Source organism: Papilio polytes, unplaced genomic scaffold, assembly GCF_000836215.1.
Source record: "Papilio polytes unplaced genomic scaffold, Ppol_1.0 DF821289.1, whole genome shotgun sequence".
NCBI classification, from domain to species: Eukaryota; Metazoa; Arthropoda; class Insecta; order Lepidoptera; family Papilionidae; genus Papilio; species Papilio polytes.
The window spans coordinates 2,720,050-2,742,711 of NW_013527915.1; the positions used below are offsets into that span (position 1 = coordinate 2,720,050).

General features: G+C 36.1%; 3 protein-coding genes across 5 annotated transcripts; all 3 read right to left on the bottom strand.

Annotated features, from left to right (window-relative positions):
* Positions 1–12,668: 12,668 nt before the first annotated feature.
* LOC106109473 (glutathione S-transferase 1-like) lies at positions 12,669–16,914 on the bottom strand. 3 transcript variants are annotated; one of them, XM_013290985.1, is made up of 7 exons: positions 16,872–16,914; positions 15,588–15,644; positions 15,007–15,158; positions 14,712–14,770; positions 14,209–14,353; positions 13,382–13,572; positions 12,669–12,882 (listed from the first exon to the last, which is right to left on the bottom strand). In XM_013290985.1, exons 2-7 carry the CDS (start codon positions 15,595–15,597, stop codon positions 12,756–12,758), a joined length of 684 nt encoding a protein of 227 aa, XP_013146439.1. In that variant the 5' UTR covers positions 15,598–15,644; positions 16,872–16,914; the 3' UTR covers positions 12,669–12,755. The 3 variants fall into 3 exon arrangements, with proteins under 3 accessions (XP_013146439.1, XP_013146440.1, XP_013146438.1); XM_013290986.1 differs by lacking the exon at positions 16,872–16,914 and adding an exon at positions 16,220–16,426; XM_013290984.1 differs by lacking the exon at positions 16,872–16,914 and adding an exon at positions 16,100–16,210.
* Positions 16,915–19,724: 2,810 nt separating this feature from the next.
* On the bottom strand, positions 19,725–21,099 carry LOC106109487 (glutamine synthetase 1, mitochondrial-like). Its single transcript, XM_013291003.1, has one exon. It carries the CDS (start codon positions 21,012–21,014, stop codon positions 19,818–19,820), a length of 1,197 nt encoding a protein of 398 aa, XP_013146457.1. The 5' UTR covers positions 21,015–21,099; the 3' UTR covers positions 19,725–19,817.
* Positions 21,100–21,273: 174 nt separating this feature from the next.
* On the bottom strand, positions 21,274–22,545 carry LOC106109486 (glutamine synthetase-like). The gene has a single exon (XM_013291002.1). It carries the CDS (start codon positions 22,486–22,488, stop codon positions 21,277–21,279), a length of 1,212 nt encoding a protein of 403 aa, XP_013146456.1. The 5' UTR covers positions 22,489–22,545; the 3' UTR covers positions 21,274–21,276.
* Positions 22,546–22,662: the final 117 nt, after the last annotated feature.

The window sequence follows — 22,662 nt, forward strand, 5'->3', positions numbered from 1 at the left end:
ATAATGGTTATAGTTTTACAGCTATTGGCAAACAAAGATAAAATTTTGTAGCGATAGAAATACAAAACTAAAATCGATTTGTTCACACTACTGCATTTAATTGAGTTGACTATTCCTGGGGGTGTATCTTAAATAGAACGAGGGGAAGCAGCAGATGTTGTGTTTCTCCTCTCCCTTGAGATCCAATAACACGATCGTATCAGATTGCGCAAATCGAATACTAACAACCGACCCTAATACAACTAAACATGCGCCTGTCAAATTACGGTTACGGCCGTTCGGAGCTTGGAACATTAACTCTAAATATTTTATGGAAGTGTTCTACTTCACCGATCCCCTTGAAATCATTCGGATCATTAAGCCGAACATAAAAGTACTTTCACATTCAAAAGATATTAAGGCGACTTGAAAAGTGGATAAGGAGAATTTAATTGAATGAGGATGCAAGATATCTCGGACACAAAACAATGAAGGTCGTAAATCAGAGCTTCCTTCGTGTAATAGTTGCATCCTACGGGCGCGAGCTTAGCGGCGGCAATCCGGCGCATCACAATTGATGGCTTCCGGTGAACATTAGAGCGCCGATTCTATCGCATCTGTCCGCCGCGAGCCGCACCGCGACACACTTCACTAAGACTGCGCGTGCGCACGTAGAAAGTGACGCCCAAACGTCAGACACGAGCGCCCAAAATCAAACCCTCATTTAGCAACATTAATTTAAACGACAGAGAAATAGATACATCTTTTGTTTACCACGTTCATGGTAAAGATACATTTGTCTTCTTCTCGGTAAACATCATAAACGGCCGCTATCGGAGATCAGAAGGTTATGCGTTTGTTGTTACTCAACATCACATAATTGAAATCCTCGCTTGCCTCATCATCATTAACTGAACAGTAGCAATCATTCAACTGTAATTTCCGGCCATGTAACCGTTTACTGGCGGTTAAGTCACAAATGAAATGCATTTCAAGCACAGAGCTTTTATATTAAACGTTTTAAAGAACATGGTTTATTTATAGAAAAATCTGTGTTTCCTTTTAGATTGAAACTTAATATTAGACGTTATATTTCAAGAAATGAATATACTGATATAAAAATACAACGGTAAACATCCAATGCCGTCTGTCAAAATAGAAAGAGGAAATTTAATTTCATGCCTGCATGCATGAGATGTTTTTTGTTCGTAGATGCGTAAAATTGTACAAACCACTCAGACGGCGGGCGCGGTTACTCTCTCGAGACTAACACAAACAATATTAGCGTTCGAGCAAAACTGTATTGAATTCGTAAATAATGCGACTTAACAAACTTCCTGAGGGTTTAGGCTAAGTCTAGGCAAGTCCCCAGCCATTCTGTTTAACACAGTGTATAATGAGATTCAAACATTATGGTTGCTAGTGAGTAAGAGAGGAGAGATAGGGAGAGCGAGAGTTCGTTTAGTGTGTTCCGCCGACACGAAACTTTACATTCCGTCTTTAAAATAGTATAGCGGGCAGCGTCTAGTACTATATTGCGATCCGCCGTAAAGTTTGTATAGCAATATACAGTGGTATTAACGCACGTGGGCCGCAGCGAGCGACGCAGACGCTATCGGGTTACTTTCATTAATCAAAGAAGCTTCAAATATGCTTGACTTAACACGAGTCCTTTAGAATAGGGTGGCTAAACGACGTCTACAAAATCGTATTCGGTAGAAAAAACTTATTTTAAACTAAAAAGGCGATACCAATTTCATAACAACAAAACTAGTTTGTATTAATTAAAACTACTACGTAATTGCGTTGCGTTATTTAATAACCCGAATACTTATCTCAGAGGGACTTACCATAAGTAGCTCATATGACAGCAAATTCTTATCATACGTTAAAAAACCCATATCACGTGTCACGGTATCACATGAAGGAAATTAAAACCGCTTAGATGCTTCAGCTCTCGTGTCCAATAGGCAACCATTCTCCTTCTACAAACGCAATCTCGATTCTAAATATCGGCACATTTTTTACATCGACGACACGGTAAGGAGGCGAAGTTTCAGCGCTGCGCGTCTCAAGGCCATTGACCTGAGCGCTTCAGTCGCGGCCTGCCCGAGGAATGTCTACGCTTGCTCTACGAATTACTCATCACTCGATGGAATAATTAAAACTAATATATCGATGTTTTAATTACTTACCGGTATATGAATCACGTTAAAGGAATTAGTTTCAAATTAATGGTATTTAACATTCACAACATCTAAACTATAAATTAGGACAAACAAATTTAACTCTTTTTTGTTACAGTTTTTATTTTATTTTATTAATAATTGCTTGGATTTAAAATATCAGATACTATTTTTAATATTGCATTTGTTTTGACACGGCATGTCATATACAAAATTTAAAAAAATACGATACTAATATTTGTCCTGCATTTACAAGTTATTATGGACCTCATTCAAGAGGTTACTACACCTATGAGCCAGTTCACGACAGGATAAACGGTTAGATCGATCGTCGATTGCGTCAACCCGAAGATGGTTGATGTTTTTTGTCGCTAAACAATAAGCTCCTGACAGCCCGCGCGACATTGACAGCCAACTCCCAAGCTCTGACAGACAATAGCCGCAAAAAAACTAAACTTAGATTATTGATAAGGTTTTTATTGTCGATAGGTACAAGTTAAGATCATCGCAACATGCATTTATGTTGCATATTAAATACAATGTCAAAATTCATACAAAATCTACACAAAAGTTTATCCAAATTTATTTCTATACTTATATTACAGAGGAAAGATTTGTATTTTTGTCATATATTGAAATAAATCAACAACTATTGGGCCGATTATAAAAATTATTTCACCGTTAGAAAGGTAATTTATCTGTAACATAGGCTATATTTTATGAATTTCACGAGGACGAAGTCGCAAACAACAGCTATATTATAAAAGGATTAATTAAATTGAACAAAGACATGTGGATGTCGACTGTAAGGCCAGAAAAAGGTCAGGGCCGTCGCGGTCAACATAAAATATTGATGGGTTCGCGTACCACAACAAAGAACTTTATTTAGCGAGCACAATAAAATCAGTCCTCAGCAGCTAAAGATCATAAAATAACAAGGTGACATTCCGAGAATACAGAAGTCAAATTGCGGACATCTTTTTTATTTCGTTACAAATGTTAATCAAAGATTAAAGTGGTCTGCTTCAACTATTATAATCATCGCCATCAACCTCCTTATCCTACTCCCGTAGGGCGCAACAGGTTTTTGTCCTCCAAATAACTCTATCATACGTCATCTGAGTCATCACTCCCTTATTGATAATATTTTGTGATGAACTACGATAATAAAATAGTATATTATAGTTTCTATCATGTTATTACTCTTTGACAATTTTTAATCTTTGCATCTCATATTTATTTTTTTGTATGATTTAATATGAATAAAAGCTTACTTTCTAGATTTTAAATCCAGCTCATTCAACATTAGAATGGTATAAAACATGACTCCTTTGTTTCAAAGATTAAACATTCAATGTCTTCTCACGGCATTTGCGATTAGACGTTTTGATCGATCATTGATTGTTCATTGTGAATTATGATACATCATCAATCAACAACAAAATTCAATAAAAAAAAAAAGCAGACAAAAAACAATATGGCAGTATGTTTAATTATTAAATGTTTAGTTGTTTAATTACGAGGAATGTAATGATTTTTATTAACATTTAATGACCAACTAAACCACCAGACCAATGCTAGCTATTGAAATAAATCAGGCTAAAATAAGCTAAAAGTAAAGAAATTATATTGTCTCTCCAAGTCCTTTATCAGAATTAATAATGATACAATTGGTACGTGATATTTAACTCAAAATTTCGCGAGAAGAATAAATTTCAGTTACAAAAAAAATTGCTAATTTGTTACATTGCATTTTAAATAAAGAACGACAGAAATACCGTTTAAATTTCTACATCTGATAGTCGTGATGTTATGTAAACATAATACTGACTAATAACGACGAAAACTCTTACAAAATAAAACATAAAATACTGTATTTATTTACTTATGTCATTGATATATTGTAGAATACACCTAAATACATGAATCAATTTGAATAACCTAAAAATTACCATAAACACTTTATATGGGTCTATAAAATTAACACACAACATAGATTTGGAAGACTTTTAAATTACACAAAGATATTTTAAAATAATTTTCGTACAAAATGGTATGCAATACACTGTTCTGCAACATTAACATATTAATATTCTGTAATCATAGATCTTCTGTATTCCTTTTTACGGCAGAATTAAAATGCTTCCTTCGTAAGATTATGAAAAACAAAAAAACTAAACTTTGTTTCTTACTCCATTTACTGTTGTAATACTAATGCTACACAGTAAAACAATAATAGGGCTTAGTAAATATTTCTCACGGTATAAGCGCATTAAAAACTATGCGCTCAGTTATTACCGGGTACTACGACCTCATGGGCGGTAGGGGGTGACGCGGGGGACGATCGCTAGCGCACGGTTTATGCTAATTGTGTGCGACCACCCCTCAAAAGCTCCGCATCCTAGCACATGTAACTGACAAAACCTAGCTGTAATACAACCTTTTCGGTGAGTTTATCTCTCTACTTTTATAGTACACAGACTGGATTCTACATGAGTTGTTTAAATTTAATCGGACGCTAAGAACTAGTCTATGAAATCTTACAAATCTCAATAATTTGGTGACCATAAATTATGTTTATTGAGAATGCAATCGGTAAGCTGGAACACAAACATTTGCCAGCGATTGTCAAACGTTGCGAGGAAAGTTATGATAAATGTAATCCACGATTACAAATGGCTAGTTACAGGCCATTGTCGGGGATACGGCCGCGATCGAGGGCGCAACACGTAGGCAACTAGCCAATGGAATTCCTACATCTAAGTATATCGCTGCTAACTTGGCGGGCTCATAAATTAATGTAATCCCGTAGACTAATAAGCCGTAAGCAAATATGTGAGTGTGGGCTCAGTAAGGAGGATTGATTGTGGCGACGCGTTGGTCGTCGCGCGGCGAATTTGCGGCCGTGTCTATGACATTCCGTTCGTAGGGCGGATTGAGACGTCGGATGCGCATCTAGATTTACAGCGACGATAGCGGCTGCCCTTCCAGCGCAGCTGATAAATAGCCCCTCTAATTATATTTACGCCGCGCCGCTCGCCGCAAGATAAATCCTCTCCAGAGATAGACCAATAATAACGCGTCAATTTATTACCATTACCGCATGTCCTAGATATTTTTGTGTATAAAGGGTGACAGCAATCTGAAACATTCTTTTGCAGAAGTTCATTCCCTTATATAACACCGAACAGTTTTGATACGGCGATCGTCAATTTTACGCACATCCTATCGTAAAATAAAGCGTAAACATTCAGGTTCAGCTTTATTGTGCAAAGTCGAGGGCCTCGGTCGCATAGAAATATCCGCAGGAAACGAACAATTAAAGGGCGGGTGTGGTGCTCGCGACGGAGCCGAGGCAGTGAACCCGACTCAAGGTTATAGAGGGGTGCAAACAGTCTTGACGGCGGACCGCATCCATCATGCGAGCAAACAATGAAACCGAGACATGTCAATATTAGCGCGAACCAGCCGCAGCCTCGGGGCCTTCCCATTGTGTAGAATATGCAATACGAGATTGACAACAAAAGTGCTCGGAAAGCTTTTAAAGCCGTCATGCGCGGAGAATGTCGATACGATGAATAAGGTTCGAAACATCAAAGCGATCTGATTAAAAATATCTCACCTCAATCGGCGTCACTGTTGCGAATCATGACACACTTTATTGCTCGATTTGCGAGCTCGGAATTCCGCAGAGTTCAGAAAGGCACATGGCTCCTCGTTACATCATTAACGACTCTCATAACCCGGTGATTCAGGCGCCGGAATCAGGCTAACGCTTAATCAAACTCCGGGTCGGCCGCACTCATTGCCACAGATCCAGTAACACACTGTCCCAGTAGAGTTGCAATAAACCTTAAAAGATTTTATCATCGCTTACGTAATAACTCTTAAACGCAGCGCAGATTCCGCGGGTGCATCAATAATGTCACGACGTTTTAAAGAGAACGCTCGAATACATACAGACATAATGCACTCGCTGGCATACCGTTTTGCTCTAAAATTAGTCACTCGACAGCTGATAAGATACAATCTTCGATCTGCGTTCTCGAGATGACCGCTTCTGAAAATATTATCATCGCACAACCGGCTGCTTGATGATATCGCAACAGTAATTTCTCAACAAGTGATTATACCACTCGATTCCGAGAGAACTTCTTGTAACGTTTATTGACGTTTGATAATAAACTCTAAAGCTTAGGTTCACAAAATCCTGGTCTCCTTTAGTAGCTGGTGCTACATGAAACGTAAACGGAAGCATGGATGTGAATGCGATCTCTAGGCTACAAGTACTCTGTCGATGTAACGGCGTCGCGACACATTTATCTGACATAGTCATGTCTATCTGGTATGTATCTCGAGTCAAATCCAACGTCGGGTGTGTCGAGCCCGGCGGTACCTATTACCCGGCCATATCTAGGCAGCGAAGGTCGGCTAGACTTTCGCTACACGGCGTCGCATAATGCTTGCAGCGCGATCCGCCTCGGGAAACTAGTCGCCTACGCGACCGTGCGACGAATGCGCGATGCGAGCGCACCGCACATTACCATAGAGACAATCAGATATCGGGACAGAAGCCGCGGTGACATTGGCCCACCGTTACATGAGGTTTTGTAACGATATCGGCGGACTGCATTCCTGTCCGCTGCGCGCAAAGCGATTGTTCTGCCGTCGCTGTCGCCCACGTGTCGCGAGTCGCGACTGTTGCACAACTCGGCCGACATTACTTAAGTAGGTGATAATACATTCGCCAACGGCGGCCTTGTTCGTGAAGGACGCCTCCGTCCTGGACTACATCTCGTTGCAGGGTTAATCATGAATCATCCGAAAATGAAGCTACTTAACAATAAAGATAAAAAGTAATAAATAAACATGAGAATAAAGGAAACACAAAATATGTGAGACGAAGAGTGGGGCGACGGCGACGACGTACGTGTCGGCCTCGCCTTCGCGCTCTCGCTACAGATCGGGTTGCGTTCCGCAAACTCAAGATAACTGCATGTCGCCATACATCGATTCATACTTGCACATTGACTTTGAAACTTGCATCTAGCCTTATTGTATCCTCTTTTAACCCTCGAAGTATTTAAATAGACACGACGAGGTTAAACAGTCAGCTAAATCGATCGGTAGTGGTTTCCTCGTGCCGGTGGCGTTAGTCACGAAGGTGCGCGGGCGCTTCGAGCGGTCGCCTCTAAAAACGGACTTCTAATAATCGACACTCCATCTAAAATAGCCGAGTGACAAACGAAACTGAAAGTGAAGCGTGATGCAACAGTCCCGAATTTAGCCGGATCGCGGTGCATCGGCCGGGCGGCACGCGGCACGCGGGGAACCCGCCGCTGCCAAGCGGCTGGCATTTCGCACTAATGACACGAATAAGATATTAGCGCGGATAGCCGGCGTCGGTATACATCTCTGGTATTCGGGCCGCATGTCGAATCTAATTTAACCAGCGACCCTGTGTCGTATTTAGACGAGACTAGCCGAGCGCACAGCGATGCACACCGTAAAGGGACACATTCTGATTAGTTGAGCAATTAGTACGCCGCAGAGACGTTGGTGTGCAAAATAGTCGCGACGCTCGTCTCGACGAAGGGCTGGGAGCGTGGGGAGCCGGGGAGAGGTGACACGCACACGCGGGTCGGAGGTCCGGCCGCATTCCGGCGCCGCTCGAAAGTGAAACTGCCGGCCGGCCGGCGCTCAGCTGTAGAAAGTCACCGATTGCATCTGAGCATCGGTGTTGGCGGACGGGTAAAAATGTACAACACCACGCTCCCGGGAAATGAACCGCCCAAGGCGATGCAGCACCAACGAGATACTGGTGACCCCAACGCATGCCCGCGCCGGCGACCGCACGTCGCGATGTAAAGACCCGGGGTGATGCACGTAAAATATAGATAGATAAAGGATGTTCAGTACACAAGATCATCTTAACATTGTACAAATGCAATTTTAATGTATGTCATTGGGTCACTAAGTTACATTAGAACAATAGTTATCTGCTGCATGCTAACGAGTCTCACTGTGACGCAGCCGACGGCACGCGCTAACCTAATTCGAATATCAGCAAATTAAATAGTGTCAATTGTCCAACCACGTCCTCAACGCATCGAAGGATAATACCACCGAGTGGTTTTGTTTCATAGTTGTCCAGTCTTTTTCCATCCAGATTAAAAAATTGTAAATGCAGTTACGTGCGTCTGATCCGTTTAAAAGGTAATAATTTAGAGTAAGTAATAAAAGTTTTGCAAACGATAAAAGCATACACATCGGCGCTGGGAAACCTTAAATAAGCCGTAACAAGCAAAACAAATGGTTTACAGATACAAAACTGAACAGTTTGAAATTAAAAAATTGGTACCGGAATAACATTGGCACGAGATAACATAATGTCGCCTTAAAAGGAATCGAGAATAATTTTCTTCAAGGAATTAAATAAACTAAATAAAACCAGCGGTCAATTGATTTCCGTTAAACACTGGCCGAAAAAAAAATAATAAAAGACAGTAAAAAGTTTTCGGGTGTTATTAAGACCACCGTATTTTTTTATTTATTTGGATCTAACTTTATTGAGGATGTTAATATCAAACAAACAAAATTATCGAAATTATAAATGAATACTTGAATGCGTAATTCTCAAATGTACGATCAGCAACCTAAGCCAGACTTCCTTATCGTTTCATTTAATTAAAAATATATCGCAATGTTAATTTATCAGTAACACTTCTAGATAACTGTGTTCACGATAAAATTGCGTTAAAATAACGGTGATAACGGTTGTTCGAAACTTACATACCTTGAATCCTTACATTTGTATTTTACTTCATATGTATGTTTATGTGGATATTTAAATTTCTAGATAAGGTAGATAATTAAATTGTTACGCAATTGGATATTACTGGCATTCCAAAAACAAAGAGAATATTCAAAATATTAAGATCGGTAATAATAATTACTATTATAACTCTTGTAGAGTTAAACAATATTTTTTTTTGTTTAAATACATTTTTACGTCTATGTTACAGGTTAGTATTATTTCGAGTTGTTTAAACGGTAACTCAATCGCACAATTACAATCTTACGTGGACTAAGCGCGATAACCTTATCGTATATTCTCCACATATTATTATTTTAAAATACAACGGAAAGCGAAAACGATACAAAAGGAAGGTAATCTGGTCGTAATACATCGCACTACTGAGACCTTTGTCCGAGACTAGGGTTCACCGCAAACTAGAGAATCAACTCTCACCCGAACGAGGCTTTACTTAGAAACTGGCTCATTGTTTCGTCTACTATCCGATAGATTTAGAATCGATTATCCGATACTATCGAGTAACTTCATTTCTATTTCACTTTCGATGCGGCGCTACATCGCGATCGTTTCTAGTTTGGTTGAAAAAAGATCGCAGTTCGCATCTAATTTATGATAAAAAAATCAGAGCAATCTGATTCACTTTCGAAACAAAATCAAATAGAAGCCGTTAACAACGGGGCAATAAATACACGCACAAGCAAAGGTTATTCAATTTATTGTGACTGCACATTTATTTCGCGACTTCGTAACCAAAAAAAAATTAAGGCATAATTACCTAGATATTACCAAAGTAAATAATATATACATTTCTAGACATTAAAACAAACTAAACTTGACTAGAATTTATGTTTAACATAACAACAATAAAGTGTTCTCATCTTACTAATATTATAAATGCGAAAGTTTAGATGGATGGACGATTGTTTGTTAGAGTTTGTAGCCTAAACAACTCAACATTTATCAATAAAATTTGTCATAGATGTAGACGATACGCTGGAAGAACACATAGGCTACTTACTTTTCTTTCTTAATACCACGCGGACGGAGTCGCGGGTGAAAGAAGTTAATTAAATAATTAGTGTCTTTAATGGTAATCCATTATGCAAAATAAATTGTACAATTACATAATTTCTCATAAAATGTAGTAAAAAAGACCTATTGTAATATAATTACTTTATTATACCAAACCAAGAAACAAAACCCCACTCAAATTACCTTTATTTTCACATTAAAAACATAAATCATTGATTACTAATGATTACAAATTGACAATGACTAAAATGTGTGTCTTATTCCATTTTAGGTTATTTTTAATCTAATAGCTACCTTAAAGACAATTTAATTAAAGGAAATATGAAATAATAGTATTAAAGTTGCGAACAGATGCCAATAAAGAAAAAAATGCCCGATATAAAATTGTATGAAATTTTCTATCATATGGTCTGTAAATCTAGTTTATTCATGTTTTATTGGCCAACAGATTCATAAGCTCAAATCTCCAAGAGCTAAAGTCTATGCTTAATGGTGACTAGGCTCTAATGCCACACTAACAAAGTGCGGATTCGATTATTTACATGTTTAAGTAGACAGCATTTTATACTTTGAATATTCACAATTAAATCACAAATAAATATTTTTAATTTGGTTACAAATATATGGTGAAATAGATTTTTTTAGTTAAAATTTTTTAATGTATAGTACAATGTACTCTATGTCATTATTAACTGTTTTATTTATAAGAGTGGAAGTACAATTAAGCTGCGAAGCTCTGCAAATTGAAGTTAAGCTTTTAAAAATATTAACCATGTACTTAAACAATGAATAAATACAAAACAGTTATATCCTTAATTAAAAATGACTTCCAATAAAAAAATATTTATTTGTAATCTCAAACAACTCAGTTGTTATTCTCAATATAGTTAATTATTTTCCTTCTTTGTAATTCAGCATAATTAAATTTCCATTACAATTGTAGATTTTAGAATGACCTAACAATATCAAGGTAGAGACACTTAATTGTGACAAAACTTTTTTAATAACAATTAAAATAACATATTTTGCTTTTAAATATCGCTGGAACTTTATGCTTGTCCAGTCCTAGTACAGGCGAAAATATCTTTCTTATCTGTTATTATCAAGGTACTCGACACTCATCAGTCATGTTTATCTAGAGCACTAAGATAAATGTATTCTACCACATACTCGGTCATAGAGAATACACATTCCTACACAAATCCTGTTCTATGTACTTAATATCAGCTGTGTACACTATGGTACATATCTATGACCCATAATACTTGTTACTATCAGACTGAATGTGACTGTTATCAATGGCCATGATTTTAAACTAAACATATTTGAATTTCATTGAAAATTACAACTAAATATGTGTTACAAAGTAATTGTAAAGCGTTATAATCTGAAACGAACGTTATCAGTTATATTATGAAATGAACGTGTTACTTTTGAAAATAACGAGTAAAGTAGAGTTAAGGCAAAGTGGCTGACCTTGCGAACGGCGTCTGCTCGACGTGGTACACGTCTGTGATCGGCTCCGTGTGCATGATGCTTCGGAGCCGCTCCTCGGACAACTCCAACAGTCCATCACTCGCCGTCTTGAAGTCAGACTTACTCAAACCACTTAAAACACTCATTTTTAAACGTGTAGACGACTTATCGTGTCGAACCGAAAACCTTACTAATGTCACAATATAAACCACAGTAGTCCTTACTTATTACAAAAACACTTATATACGAAACTGAGGCATCAATTAGGCAATAAAAAACATTTTAAATGCCTCCGGTTTTTCTAAAGGTAACTGAGTGCTCTCCGTTGTCATTGCGAGAAGCGGTTACGGTTTCGAAGGCTTCAGCTCCACTTCAAATAAACACGTTTTAAACAAACATTTGTATCACTTCATCATTATTTGCAATGAAAAGTAATAAGTTGTTTATTTACACACGCGATTCGAAAAAAAACTAAAAATTGACAAGCGCGATTGGACAGCTGCGCATCGACGAGTCGACCGCACTTCGCCGTACACGTTTCTGCCACTCGAGCTCGCGGCGCACTCGCGCCAGCCGATACAATTCAAAATCTGAATCAGGCATGTTGTCTGTAGCGCTAAGTTCGAAAGTTGAATGGCAACACTGTACGTCATACCAGCAGTGTTTCACAATTTTTAGTAAAGATGGCGCAATATAAAACTTTCCTTCATTCATATATTTACATTTCGTAAAAAATGTGTTTGAATTCATCAATGATAAGCAAGATTTGTTGGGAAATGTTCCCTTAATTGTGTATTTTAATATTTGCAAAGAAAACTACAAATTATTCTTTGCACTTAAAACATGTTATTTGGTCTAACAAGGTAATAAGTAGCGTCATCTAGTGATAAATGTGGTTGTAAAACTTGTATTTTATTTTAATGTAGACATACATCAAGAGATGGCTCTTGCCCCAGTTTTAACATTAAAGTTTATGAAGCTGACTAGACGATTTTAAAACGAATTCAAAGCATTTTATTTGATTTAAATAAAAATAAATTTATTGATAAATAGCACAGATAAATAAATAACTTTTAAGAATACAGAACAGTTAAAAAGCTAACACTTTGGTATAAAAAGTTAAAAAAAAACTGTAACCTTCGCTTATAAGTATATCATGAAGGGTAAAGAAAAGTCAGTTTACATGTTAAACAAATTGTACTATACAAATCTTCACATTGAAATTCTAATTAAGCTAAAACTAAAGCTTATTAACGAAAAATTAACTAAAACACATTTCTTTCCCAGCGCTTATACAACATTTTCTTTAGTAAATCCATTCCTGGTTTTGTTATTTTCTTATAGAAATCTTCTTGCGACATTCTATTCATCCAGTCTGCGGTGCGAGGAAATCTGAAATATAAAAAGTGATTCATTATCAAGTTCAACTAAATTTAGAATATTTAGTAGAAAAAGAATTTTAGACACTAATCTCTAAATGGATAGGTGATTTTAAATAGACTTGCTTTATTCCAATTATTTAGTTCCAATTCCAAATTATTATAATAAAGCGTAAACACACATTTCTTTGTTGCCTAAGATGTCAGCAATTACAGCATATCTTTTTTAATAAAAAGCTCTACACTTACGTCACGCTTTAGGCTATATGTTTTGACGCCATTAAACTCAGGGGGTAAATATTTTGACCCTAATGTGGGAAAGAGACTATAAGTTGCTGCCAACATCAAGGAAGCAAGATTGCCATAGTAACGTAATTGGTATTTTGACATTTGCAATTGATAATTTGACACATATAAACGATATAATAAAATTCATAATTTTACGTGGATGAAGTCGCACGGGAAAAGCTAGTTTATAATATTAGTATGAAAGATTTCGCTGTCTTGTATACCTGTTAGAGTTTAACTCGTGTATGATATTGGTAGCGGCGACTGTGGTGCTGAGTGAGAGGTCTGCGAGGGTGAGGTGGTCTCCCACCATGTAGGGCTGCCGGAGGTACGCCTCCGTCACCGAGTAACATTCCTCTATACTCTGCAAATGTTTCTCTGTCGCACCTTTCATACCGTGCAGTAATGTCGGCAGCTATAAATACAAAATGCCTTGTTAACACTTGGACAATATAGTTTAACAGTACAACAGTAATGCTAGTTATGCCAGTTGTAACAGTCCAGTAATTATATCACTGGACTGGAATAAAGGAAGCTGGACATGAAATAAAAGTTTAATAGTAAGTATTATACATACTTGAGAATTCAAAGTTATTTTTTTCTATTATTTAATTTAACGTTTTTACTGCAATATTAAAAATTAATGTTTTTGTTGTTTTTAGTGACATTTACAGCGCGCACGCCTTTGACTGAACTACCGCACACCTTTGACTAAAATATCGCACGCCTTTGACTAAACTACTGCACGCCTTTGACTGAAGTACCGCACACCTTTGACTAAACTATTGCGCAACTGTTTAGTCTCGCTTTGATTCCTATGAGCTTATGGAGGTACACACATTACTCAATTTGAACACCTAACAGTTGAATTGACTGCGAAACTATCGACAAACGTGCAACATTTCTGCGGTAGTTTAGTTAAAGGCGTGCAGTAGTTAAGTCAAAGATGTGCGGTAGTTTAATCAAAGGTGTGCGGTAGTTTAGTCAAAGGTGTGCGGTAGTTTAGTCAAAGGTGTACGGCCGCTTAAAGCGCGAGTAATTAAACACTCACAGCAACGGATTTAACGGTGTTAAACATGACAGCGGCGTCAAAGTACATGCACTGGTGCAGTATGGCGCGCGCACGCTCCTCGCGGGGGTAGAGCCGCGCGCCGCGCTCGCCGCCGAGACCACACAAGTACTGCATTATTGCGTGGCTAAACAATACGCTTGTTAACATTTGCTTACAAAACGCACAAATGGTGGCCAATATTAATGAATTGATCACACTAATGTTGCTCATTTATAGTCATTATTTCATTTAAACAATAAAGCGTAAATAGTAACGTTTTTTATTTACGTAATGATTTTTACGGCAGGCAACCCTACGGAGATTTATTTAAATCAAATTAAAAATAATAATAAAAAAGGGTAGTTTTAGGCGCGAATTAATAAAAAATTGCGGTGTTTAATGACACTATCAATTTATTATATAAACTAAGTAAAACTCAAAATTTTTCTGTAAAATTTTCTTAAAATTTCTTATATAATGTTGACGTTATTTTAAGATCTTACCTCTCTGAAACTATGAAATCTCCATCTTGCAACACGGGTATCGTTCCCATTGGATTTATCTAATGAAAAATACGAAAAATGAATCACATATTGATAAAAAAATAAGAACAGAAAGAAAAGGGAACGTCCCCTCTCCTGGTAAATGTACCATAACGCAATGTCTATGGACAGCAGTCGTTTCGCTATTTTGACGAATTCCATTGGTCCCTTGCTGGTTTCTCACCTTATAAGATGAAAAATTATAGTAAAGATTCTACAAGTTTCCTTAGTAACCATAAACAGCAGGTAATGTTACCTTCTTAAATTGAGGTGTTTTATGTTCAAGCAGCAGGAGTTTAGGCTGCTTGTAGTGGAAGTCCAGGTCGAGGATGTGTCCCAGCATCCTGACAGCGCAGGAGGGCGGGCTGGCTTCCGCATGGTACAGCACCAGCCGAGGCAGCTGTGATGCTGGATGTAACCCATTGTGAATGAAATTAGCTTTTTATCTATAGTTATATAATAAAACAGTAAACCCACATTTTGTTAACTTATAAATGCGAAAGTTTAGATGGATGGATGGATGTTTGTTAGAGTTTGTATCCTAAATGATTGAACGATGAAATTTGGCATAGATGTAGTAGATAGTCTGGAAGAACACATAGGATACTTACTTTTTTCTTAATTCCACGCGGATGGAGTCGAGGGCGTAAGCTAGAATATTAACAATCACGGCATATTTGTGAATAATTTTAATTAAAGAACTTAGTTTAGCGCCACCTCGTGACACTGTTTTGAAATGATATAAAACATTCCACAAAATTGTAATACGCTCCATCTGTTGTTAGTGTTATAAAACAAAATACAAACACTTTAAAAATAATTATAATAAATACACACCCTTTGTCATTGTTTAAAATGTTGCTGGTCTTCTATATCTTTTGTATTGCAACAAACCTGAAAAGTTCGATAAACAGTATTTTATTATAAGTTTTTCTAAAATCGTAACGTCTAACTAATTTACACATTTGCATCGTAAAGTATTCGACCTTTGTACTCTGATGTGATGTGGTAAAGTGTCAAATATAATAGTTTAAATAGTGCTAGCTACTATTAAAAATAAATACACGAGAATTTGGCATAACCCAGTAAATTACTAGCTATCGTACCCGAATTTAAAAAAAAACTTCAATAGTAGCCTATTTCCTTCTTTACTATGATTAACTGTGCCAAATTTCAGAGATCCATTGAGCAGTTCTGGAGATTGTAGTAACAAACATCCATACATCCAGCCATTTAAACTTTCCTATATTAGTAAGGTATCATAAAAAATAATTACATAAACACCAAATATCAGTTAAAAATTGAAATAAATGCCAATCATAGCCACTTCGTTATTTTCCACAACTTACATCTATGACCTTCGAATAAGATGAATGTTGTTAAGACGACAAATAAATTCAAAAAGCATATTATATAACATTCAACACATCACTGTCACACAAACCCACTAACAAATATAAAAAGATAACCTTATCGCTGTAAGCATGTCTAATCACTAAACAAGTTTTGTACATAGGCAGTGATTTGACCTTGAACTCTGTGAATTCGTATTAAAAAAATTAAAAACATACACTTATTACAACTAAGTGAACAGAACCTTAAAATTGACTCATTGACACACTCACGCCTTTAATCTGTAGGGGTAGACAGATACCATGGAAACATTTAGCAAGCTACCACACATCTATTGCTTTTTCCACATTTGTTGCAAATTTTTTTTTAAATCAAACCATTTTTTTTATCTATGGTAAACTGGACTAAGGGCCGGTCCCACCAAATTGTAAATTGTCTGATGACAATTCAAGATGTAACATCTGTGATGGAAGTATCTGATTTTGTTCACTTATCTGACAGTGATATTATTTTTAAGCTATCTGAGCCTCTATCAGCCAGTGGTGGGACTGGCCCTAAGCCTTTTTACTGTAAACGCGACTTTTTTAACATACTTGTTTATTCAGTACTCTAGTTAAAGAAAAATTGACTGTTTTCAACACTTTTTACAATAAATTAAAACATATATAATGTTGAATTCTTTTAACGTTTTTAACAAAAAATTCTATTTTATATATTGGGAATAAATATATTTCAGAATAAATTAAAAGTAAAAAAATGTAGGCTTACTTCAATTTATTGTAAATAATGGACTACAATGTATCTATGTATCTGTCTCTGGAATCGGAAATATTTCATTGACCAAGTCTATAATAGCACGGACCTCTTCCTCGGATAATCTTTCTTCGCTTTCTTGAACAATCTAAAACATTAATTTTAATGTTTTTATTCCACTGAAAATAAGCTTTAAAAGCATCAATATTTAATTTAGTGGTAATAAATTATAAGGCAATATAATGCTTGGTAACTAGAATCTATTACAGCTTGACCAGAATTACAAAATCGCTCGCTATTTTGGGCAAAAATATTGAAGTAGTTTGTAAATATTTTTAATTGGCGTAACAGTGAAACCAATTAATGCACACTGAGGCCAGGACTTTTATATTCTTGGTTAGGCCATAATAGCTAATATGTGACACAAGCTTTCGCCCCCGACTCCATCCGAATTAAAAAAACAAAACCGAGTAGCCTATGTGTTCTTCCACACTACCCTCTATGTCTTTGCCAAATTTCATTGAAATCCGTTCAACCGTTTAGGCTGCAAACTCTAACAAACATACATCCATCCATCCATCCATCTAAACTTTCGTATTTATAATATAAGTGTGAAGTATAATTAATTGATATTTTATTAAGAAGTTTCTTATAGTAACATTTTGACAAGTGATTTATTGCGGTAATATGTGAATTGATTGGAATTTACTTGTGCCGGCTTCATTTTACAAATTGAACTCACCAACTGTATTTCTAATTCTGTTCTCGGTGGAGTGTTCACCATCATGAGTTTTTCCATCTTGGTTAATTTGAATTTTTTCATACCTTCTAAAAACTTCCGGATCATTTCCTCTGATTGACTTTTACATTCGGTATCTTGTAAGTAATGAACTGTCTAAAAAAAATTTTACACTAGTTGAAGCATTGATTGTAAAGAAACATTTTATTGATATTATAAATGCAAAAGTTTAGATGGATGTTTTTTAGAGTTTGTAGCCTAAACGGCTGAACAGATTTCGAAGTAATTTGGCATAGGTGTCGAGTATAGTCTGGAAGTACACATATCCTATGTGCTTTTGTTTTTAATTCCATGAAGATAGAGTTGCGGGCGTAAGTTAGTAAATTATATATTATAACTATATTCTATCATGTATAATTTTGAGTTATTGTCAAAAGTTATGTTATATTGTTTTTGAGGAATCTCTTTTGTGGTAATAATAATTATGATTTGTTTTCATTTAATTTTTTCATAGACAAGCCACTACTGTAGACCAAATTGACATAGAGGACTGATTGGTGGAGTGGTTCTGATGACTAAAGTTTGTTCCTCTTCCTGCTGCTATTAATTCAATGGATATATCCTTTTCCTGCCTTCTATCTAACAATTGGCAATGCACACAATGCATAATTATGTTCTAGCTTGTTTACCACCATCCATAAAAATGATAAAAAAAAAAGAATCCACATATACCTCATAAGTAACCGTAGCCAGTGAAGCTTCCCTCTTATGTTTTTTCTGAGTATTATCCTTTAATTGCTGTAGAATTTGCATCACTTCATAATTACAGAGAAATGCAGAGTGAGCATTTATTCTAAAATGTTAAGCCAATGTATTTTAATTTTTAAAGATGATGATCTACTTTTATAATAAATAACAGTTAATTGTAATTCTACAAATACTATTTTAAAGCACGTATAAACAATTGTTTACAAGATTTTTTATTTCCGATAATAATCGTATCACGCGTGAACTAATGGAACATTTTTCTAATTCATGCTTTGTTATGTTTATTACTGTCGGGTGAAAAGAAAACGAAGTTAAGCGAAATTTTATATATAAAGTTAAGCCAAGACTACGTCTGTCGCATCAACTTATTAGTAAATATGGTTCACAATAGCAAATCTTATGTCTTAATAATTAACACTTACGTTTCCATGGTACTATAATATGTCTGGATACAATATTAATATAAATAAAAAATACAGTTTCTCTTAATAAGGTTGTTTAGTTTGAACAATCATACGTATAAAGTATCGAAAATCAGTCGAATGAAGGCAAATAAGTACTTATTGTATGTCTAAATAAGATAGATTAGTTTGATAAATGACGCATATGAAGTATCGAATTCTATTTGTGTGCAGTCAAATGCCATACTTAATAGACAGGTATCGTAGTGACGAACAAAAACGCATAGCGAACAATTATGAACTATCGATATTCGGTTTAAATGATTATTCAACTCAACTAAAATTATTATTTTCTTATTTACTAATTTATAGGACAATTAATTCTAGTATTGATTATAGTGTAGAGAATTTAGCGATGACCGAAATAACAGCGAAATCCAATTCGATTACGTACGGCTGTAGTGGTAATAAACATTTATTTACTCTCATTAATTGTTATGGTCATTATTAATTTGAGAAAACAACGTTTTTTTTAAATTCATAACTTATAACTATAAATCTTTCGATTCCAACTTCTATTAGAATAAAAATCGAAAATCGATAAGGTTCATGACTGATTTTACACAACATCCCTACTAAATTTGAAATGAATTGTCAAACTAATCCAAATTATTTAGACAAACTATACCGGCAAAGAGTATGTTGGCTTTAATTTAACTGTCTGATTACAAACTTCAGCCGCTCTGTCCACCAGACTACGCTACTTTCCATGCAACTTTTTTTTTTGGATCATTGAGTATGCCCGTGCCACGTCTGCAGTACTCTTGGCCTTTTTTGGGAATTGGATGGATTTGCCTTATCTATATAAGTAGCAGTACAGAAACCTTATTTCGCAACATACTATTATCCTATTAATAATATCTGAAAAACATTGAACTGAACGCAATTAAAACAACTGTCTGTTTTTGTAATGTTTTATGGTTAAATCACAACTAGACCAAAAAAATATCGGGCTAAACAATTTACAAGAACCAGTCTCTTTACCAATTTACTTTACTTGCATTTTTTGCCACCACCACCTCCGGCTGGTCCCAAGCACGTTTCCATCAACAACCCACAAACTAGATATGGGTCACAGTCACCAGCAGGTCGTCGATCTTCAAAAAAGCCTTTCCCTTTAGCTTTAACACTTCTTTGAATTCTAATCGATGATTTCCTATTGGCAACGCCCCATGAAAATTGTTCGAATGGTGCTGTTTCAAATTTACCAGACAGTCGCATACGATTTCCTTGTTCATCGACACTGTACTGTTTCATATGCCTCATGTGAGATTTTTCTAGCTTTTTGACACATTGCTCGATAAATTTGTAACCACCATCTGAGCGCATAGTTTTCGTGCTAAAATTATGATGCATACCTACACCAGGATGTTTAGGGCCCATTGGTTTAGGATGAAAAGTAATGTCGACGCCATAATCTTCAGCAACTCGAGTCATCAAATATCGTGCCATCCACATGTCATCTGGTGCCTTAATGCCAATTGTAGTTCCAATCTGAAATTCCCAACAAGCATGCATGACTTCGGCGTTGGTACCTTCAAAATCGCAACCAGCGTACAGGCATGACCGCGTATGACATTCAATTATATCTCGTCCTGCGACATATTTCGCGCCGATTCCGCAGTAAGAGAACTCGTACTTTACTGCGGGAAAACCACCACCCTTAGGCCAACCCAGACCCCATCCATCAACATCCAACATGGTATATTCCTGCTCTAAACCAAACCAAGGTTCTTCCGCTCTGTGAAATTCACATAAATCGTTACAAAATTTTCTGTGATTTGAAGCATCTGCCTTTCCGTCGCCCCTGTATACGTCACACAAGACTAAAACATGTGGCTCCATTCGGAATGGATCTCTAAATACAGCTGCAGGCTTGAGGACCGTATCTGAATTATCCGTACTGGCTTGACCAGTTGAACTTCCGTCGAATGCCCAGTTTGGTGCAGCTTCTGCAGTATATGGAGTGCAACTTAAAATTCGATCCTTGTTTCTCAAGTGAATTCCAGAACCGTCGATCCATACATATGTAGCGAGAACCTTATTGCAAGGCATAGGAAGCCGAAGGTATCTGTCCATTATTTTTTTATTCAATATATGATTTATTGAACATTTTAGCATATTTCTTTTTGGTATAAAGCAAGCATTGGCAACTTTAATCGTAGATAAAATATTTTTTAAATAATTCATTTTGCAATTCGGTTTTCAGCAAATTTTTAAGAAATTACTTTTTATTATATTGAAACTAAAATTTTGTTAAATTCTCTAAAAATTTTGCGACTTTTACGGAGAAATTACAAGTTGTGACAATGTAACAAAATAATTTAAATGAAATGAATAAAGAATGTTTTGTTTTTCAGTAAAATGTTGGAAGTTTTTTTTAAGTTTAGAACTCTAGCAAGGCAGTATTTAAAAATAACTTATGCAAGAAGTACTTATTACTTCAAAATAGTTAACATGACAATTTATTTTGCTGTAAGCATGTTTCTGCAAGCATCTTAGAAACTCGGTATGGATCACAATCCCCAGCTGGTCTTCTATCTTCTAAAAAACCTTTGCCCTCTACAATTACCGATTTCTTTAATTTTATCGAAACACTCCTGTCCGCAATTCCCCATAGACATGAATCATATTGAGCTGTTTCAAATTTTCCTGTTAACCGTTTCTTGTTTTCTTCGCCATTCCCAAGACCATAATTTTTTATAAACTCTTTGTGTCTTTCACATAAAATTTTGCAAAAACTTTGAATTATAGCGAAACCATCTTTTTCTCGCATTTTATTTGTACTAAAATTATGATGACATCCTATTCCTGGATGGCTTTCTCCCATTGGTTTTGGGTGAAAACTAATTATTGATCCAAAGTACTCTGCTATTCTATTCAACAAATATCGACTAAGCCATAGGTCATCAGCTGCTTTGATACCTAATGTTGGACCAATCTGATATTCCCATGAACTCTTCATAACTTCAGCATTGGTGCCAGTGTAATTTATACCTGAGTAAATGCACGCTCTGGCATGGCATTCAACAATATCTCTACCTGCGACATGTTCTCCGTTCCCACAATACGAATATAAAGGATTTATAACTGCGAAGCCTCGGCCTTTCGGCCAACCTAACGGCCATAAGTCACTGTCGAAAATTGTGTACTCTTGCTCAATACCAAACCATGGTTCTAAATTATTTATTTCGCTAAGTATTTTGGCGCATTTCGCTCTGAAGTTTGTAGACGTCGGAGTACCATCAGGAAGATAAGTTTCACAAAGAACTATTATGTGTGGATTCTTGCGAAAAGGATCTTTGTATATCGCAGCTGGTATTAATATCGTATCGGAATCATCACCTTTGGCCAGTCCACATGAACTTCCGTCAAATGCCCATGTTGGCAGTGTATTTAGATTACAAGGTGCTTTATCTAGGATGCGATCTTTAGAACGTAAGTTGATACCACTGCCATCAATCCAAACGTAAGTCGCAAATACTTTATCGTTTGGCAGAGGCAAACGATTAAAGTGGTTATAATACGCGTTTATGCAAGTTTTCACATTTGATGAACCCGTAGTAAATTTTTCTTGGCTAAAACATCGAGTTAACTTATAATTTAATTTAATAGACATAGTACATGTTTTACTAGTAAACGTAGTTATGCATTTTAAAAACATTTTGTTTTCCACTCTTAATAATTTTATAGACCAAAATTACGACTTTAAACTTTAAAAAAAAAATAACAACTAGAATTGAAAGTCCAAACGTAGATCAAGGTGGTTCTGATTTTTTGTTTCAACACCTTTATTTGGAAAATGAAATTGCCAGTTTAATTTTAGCTTAATTGGTAC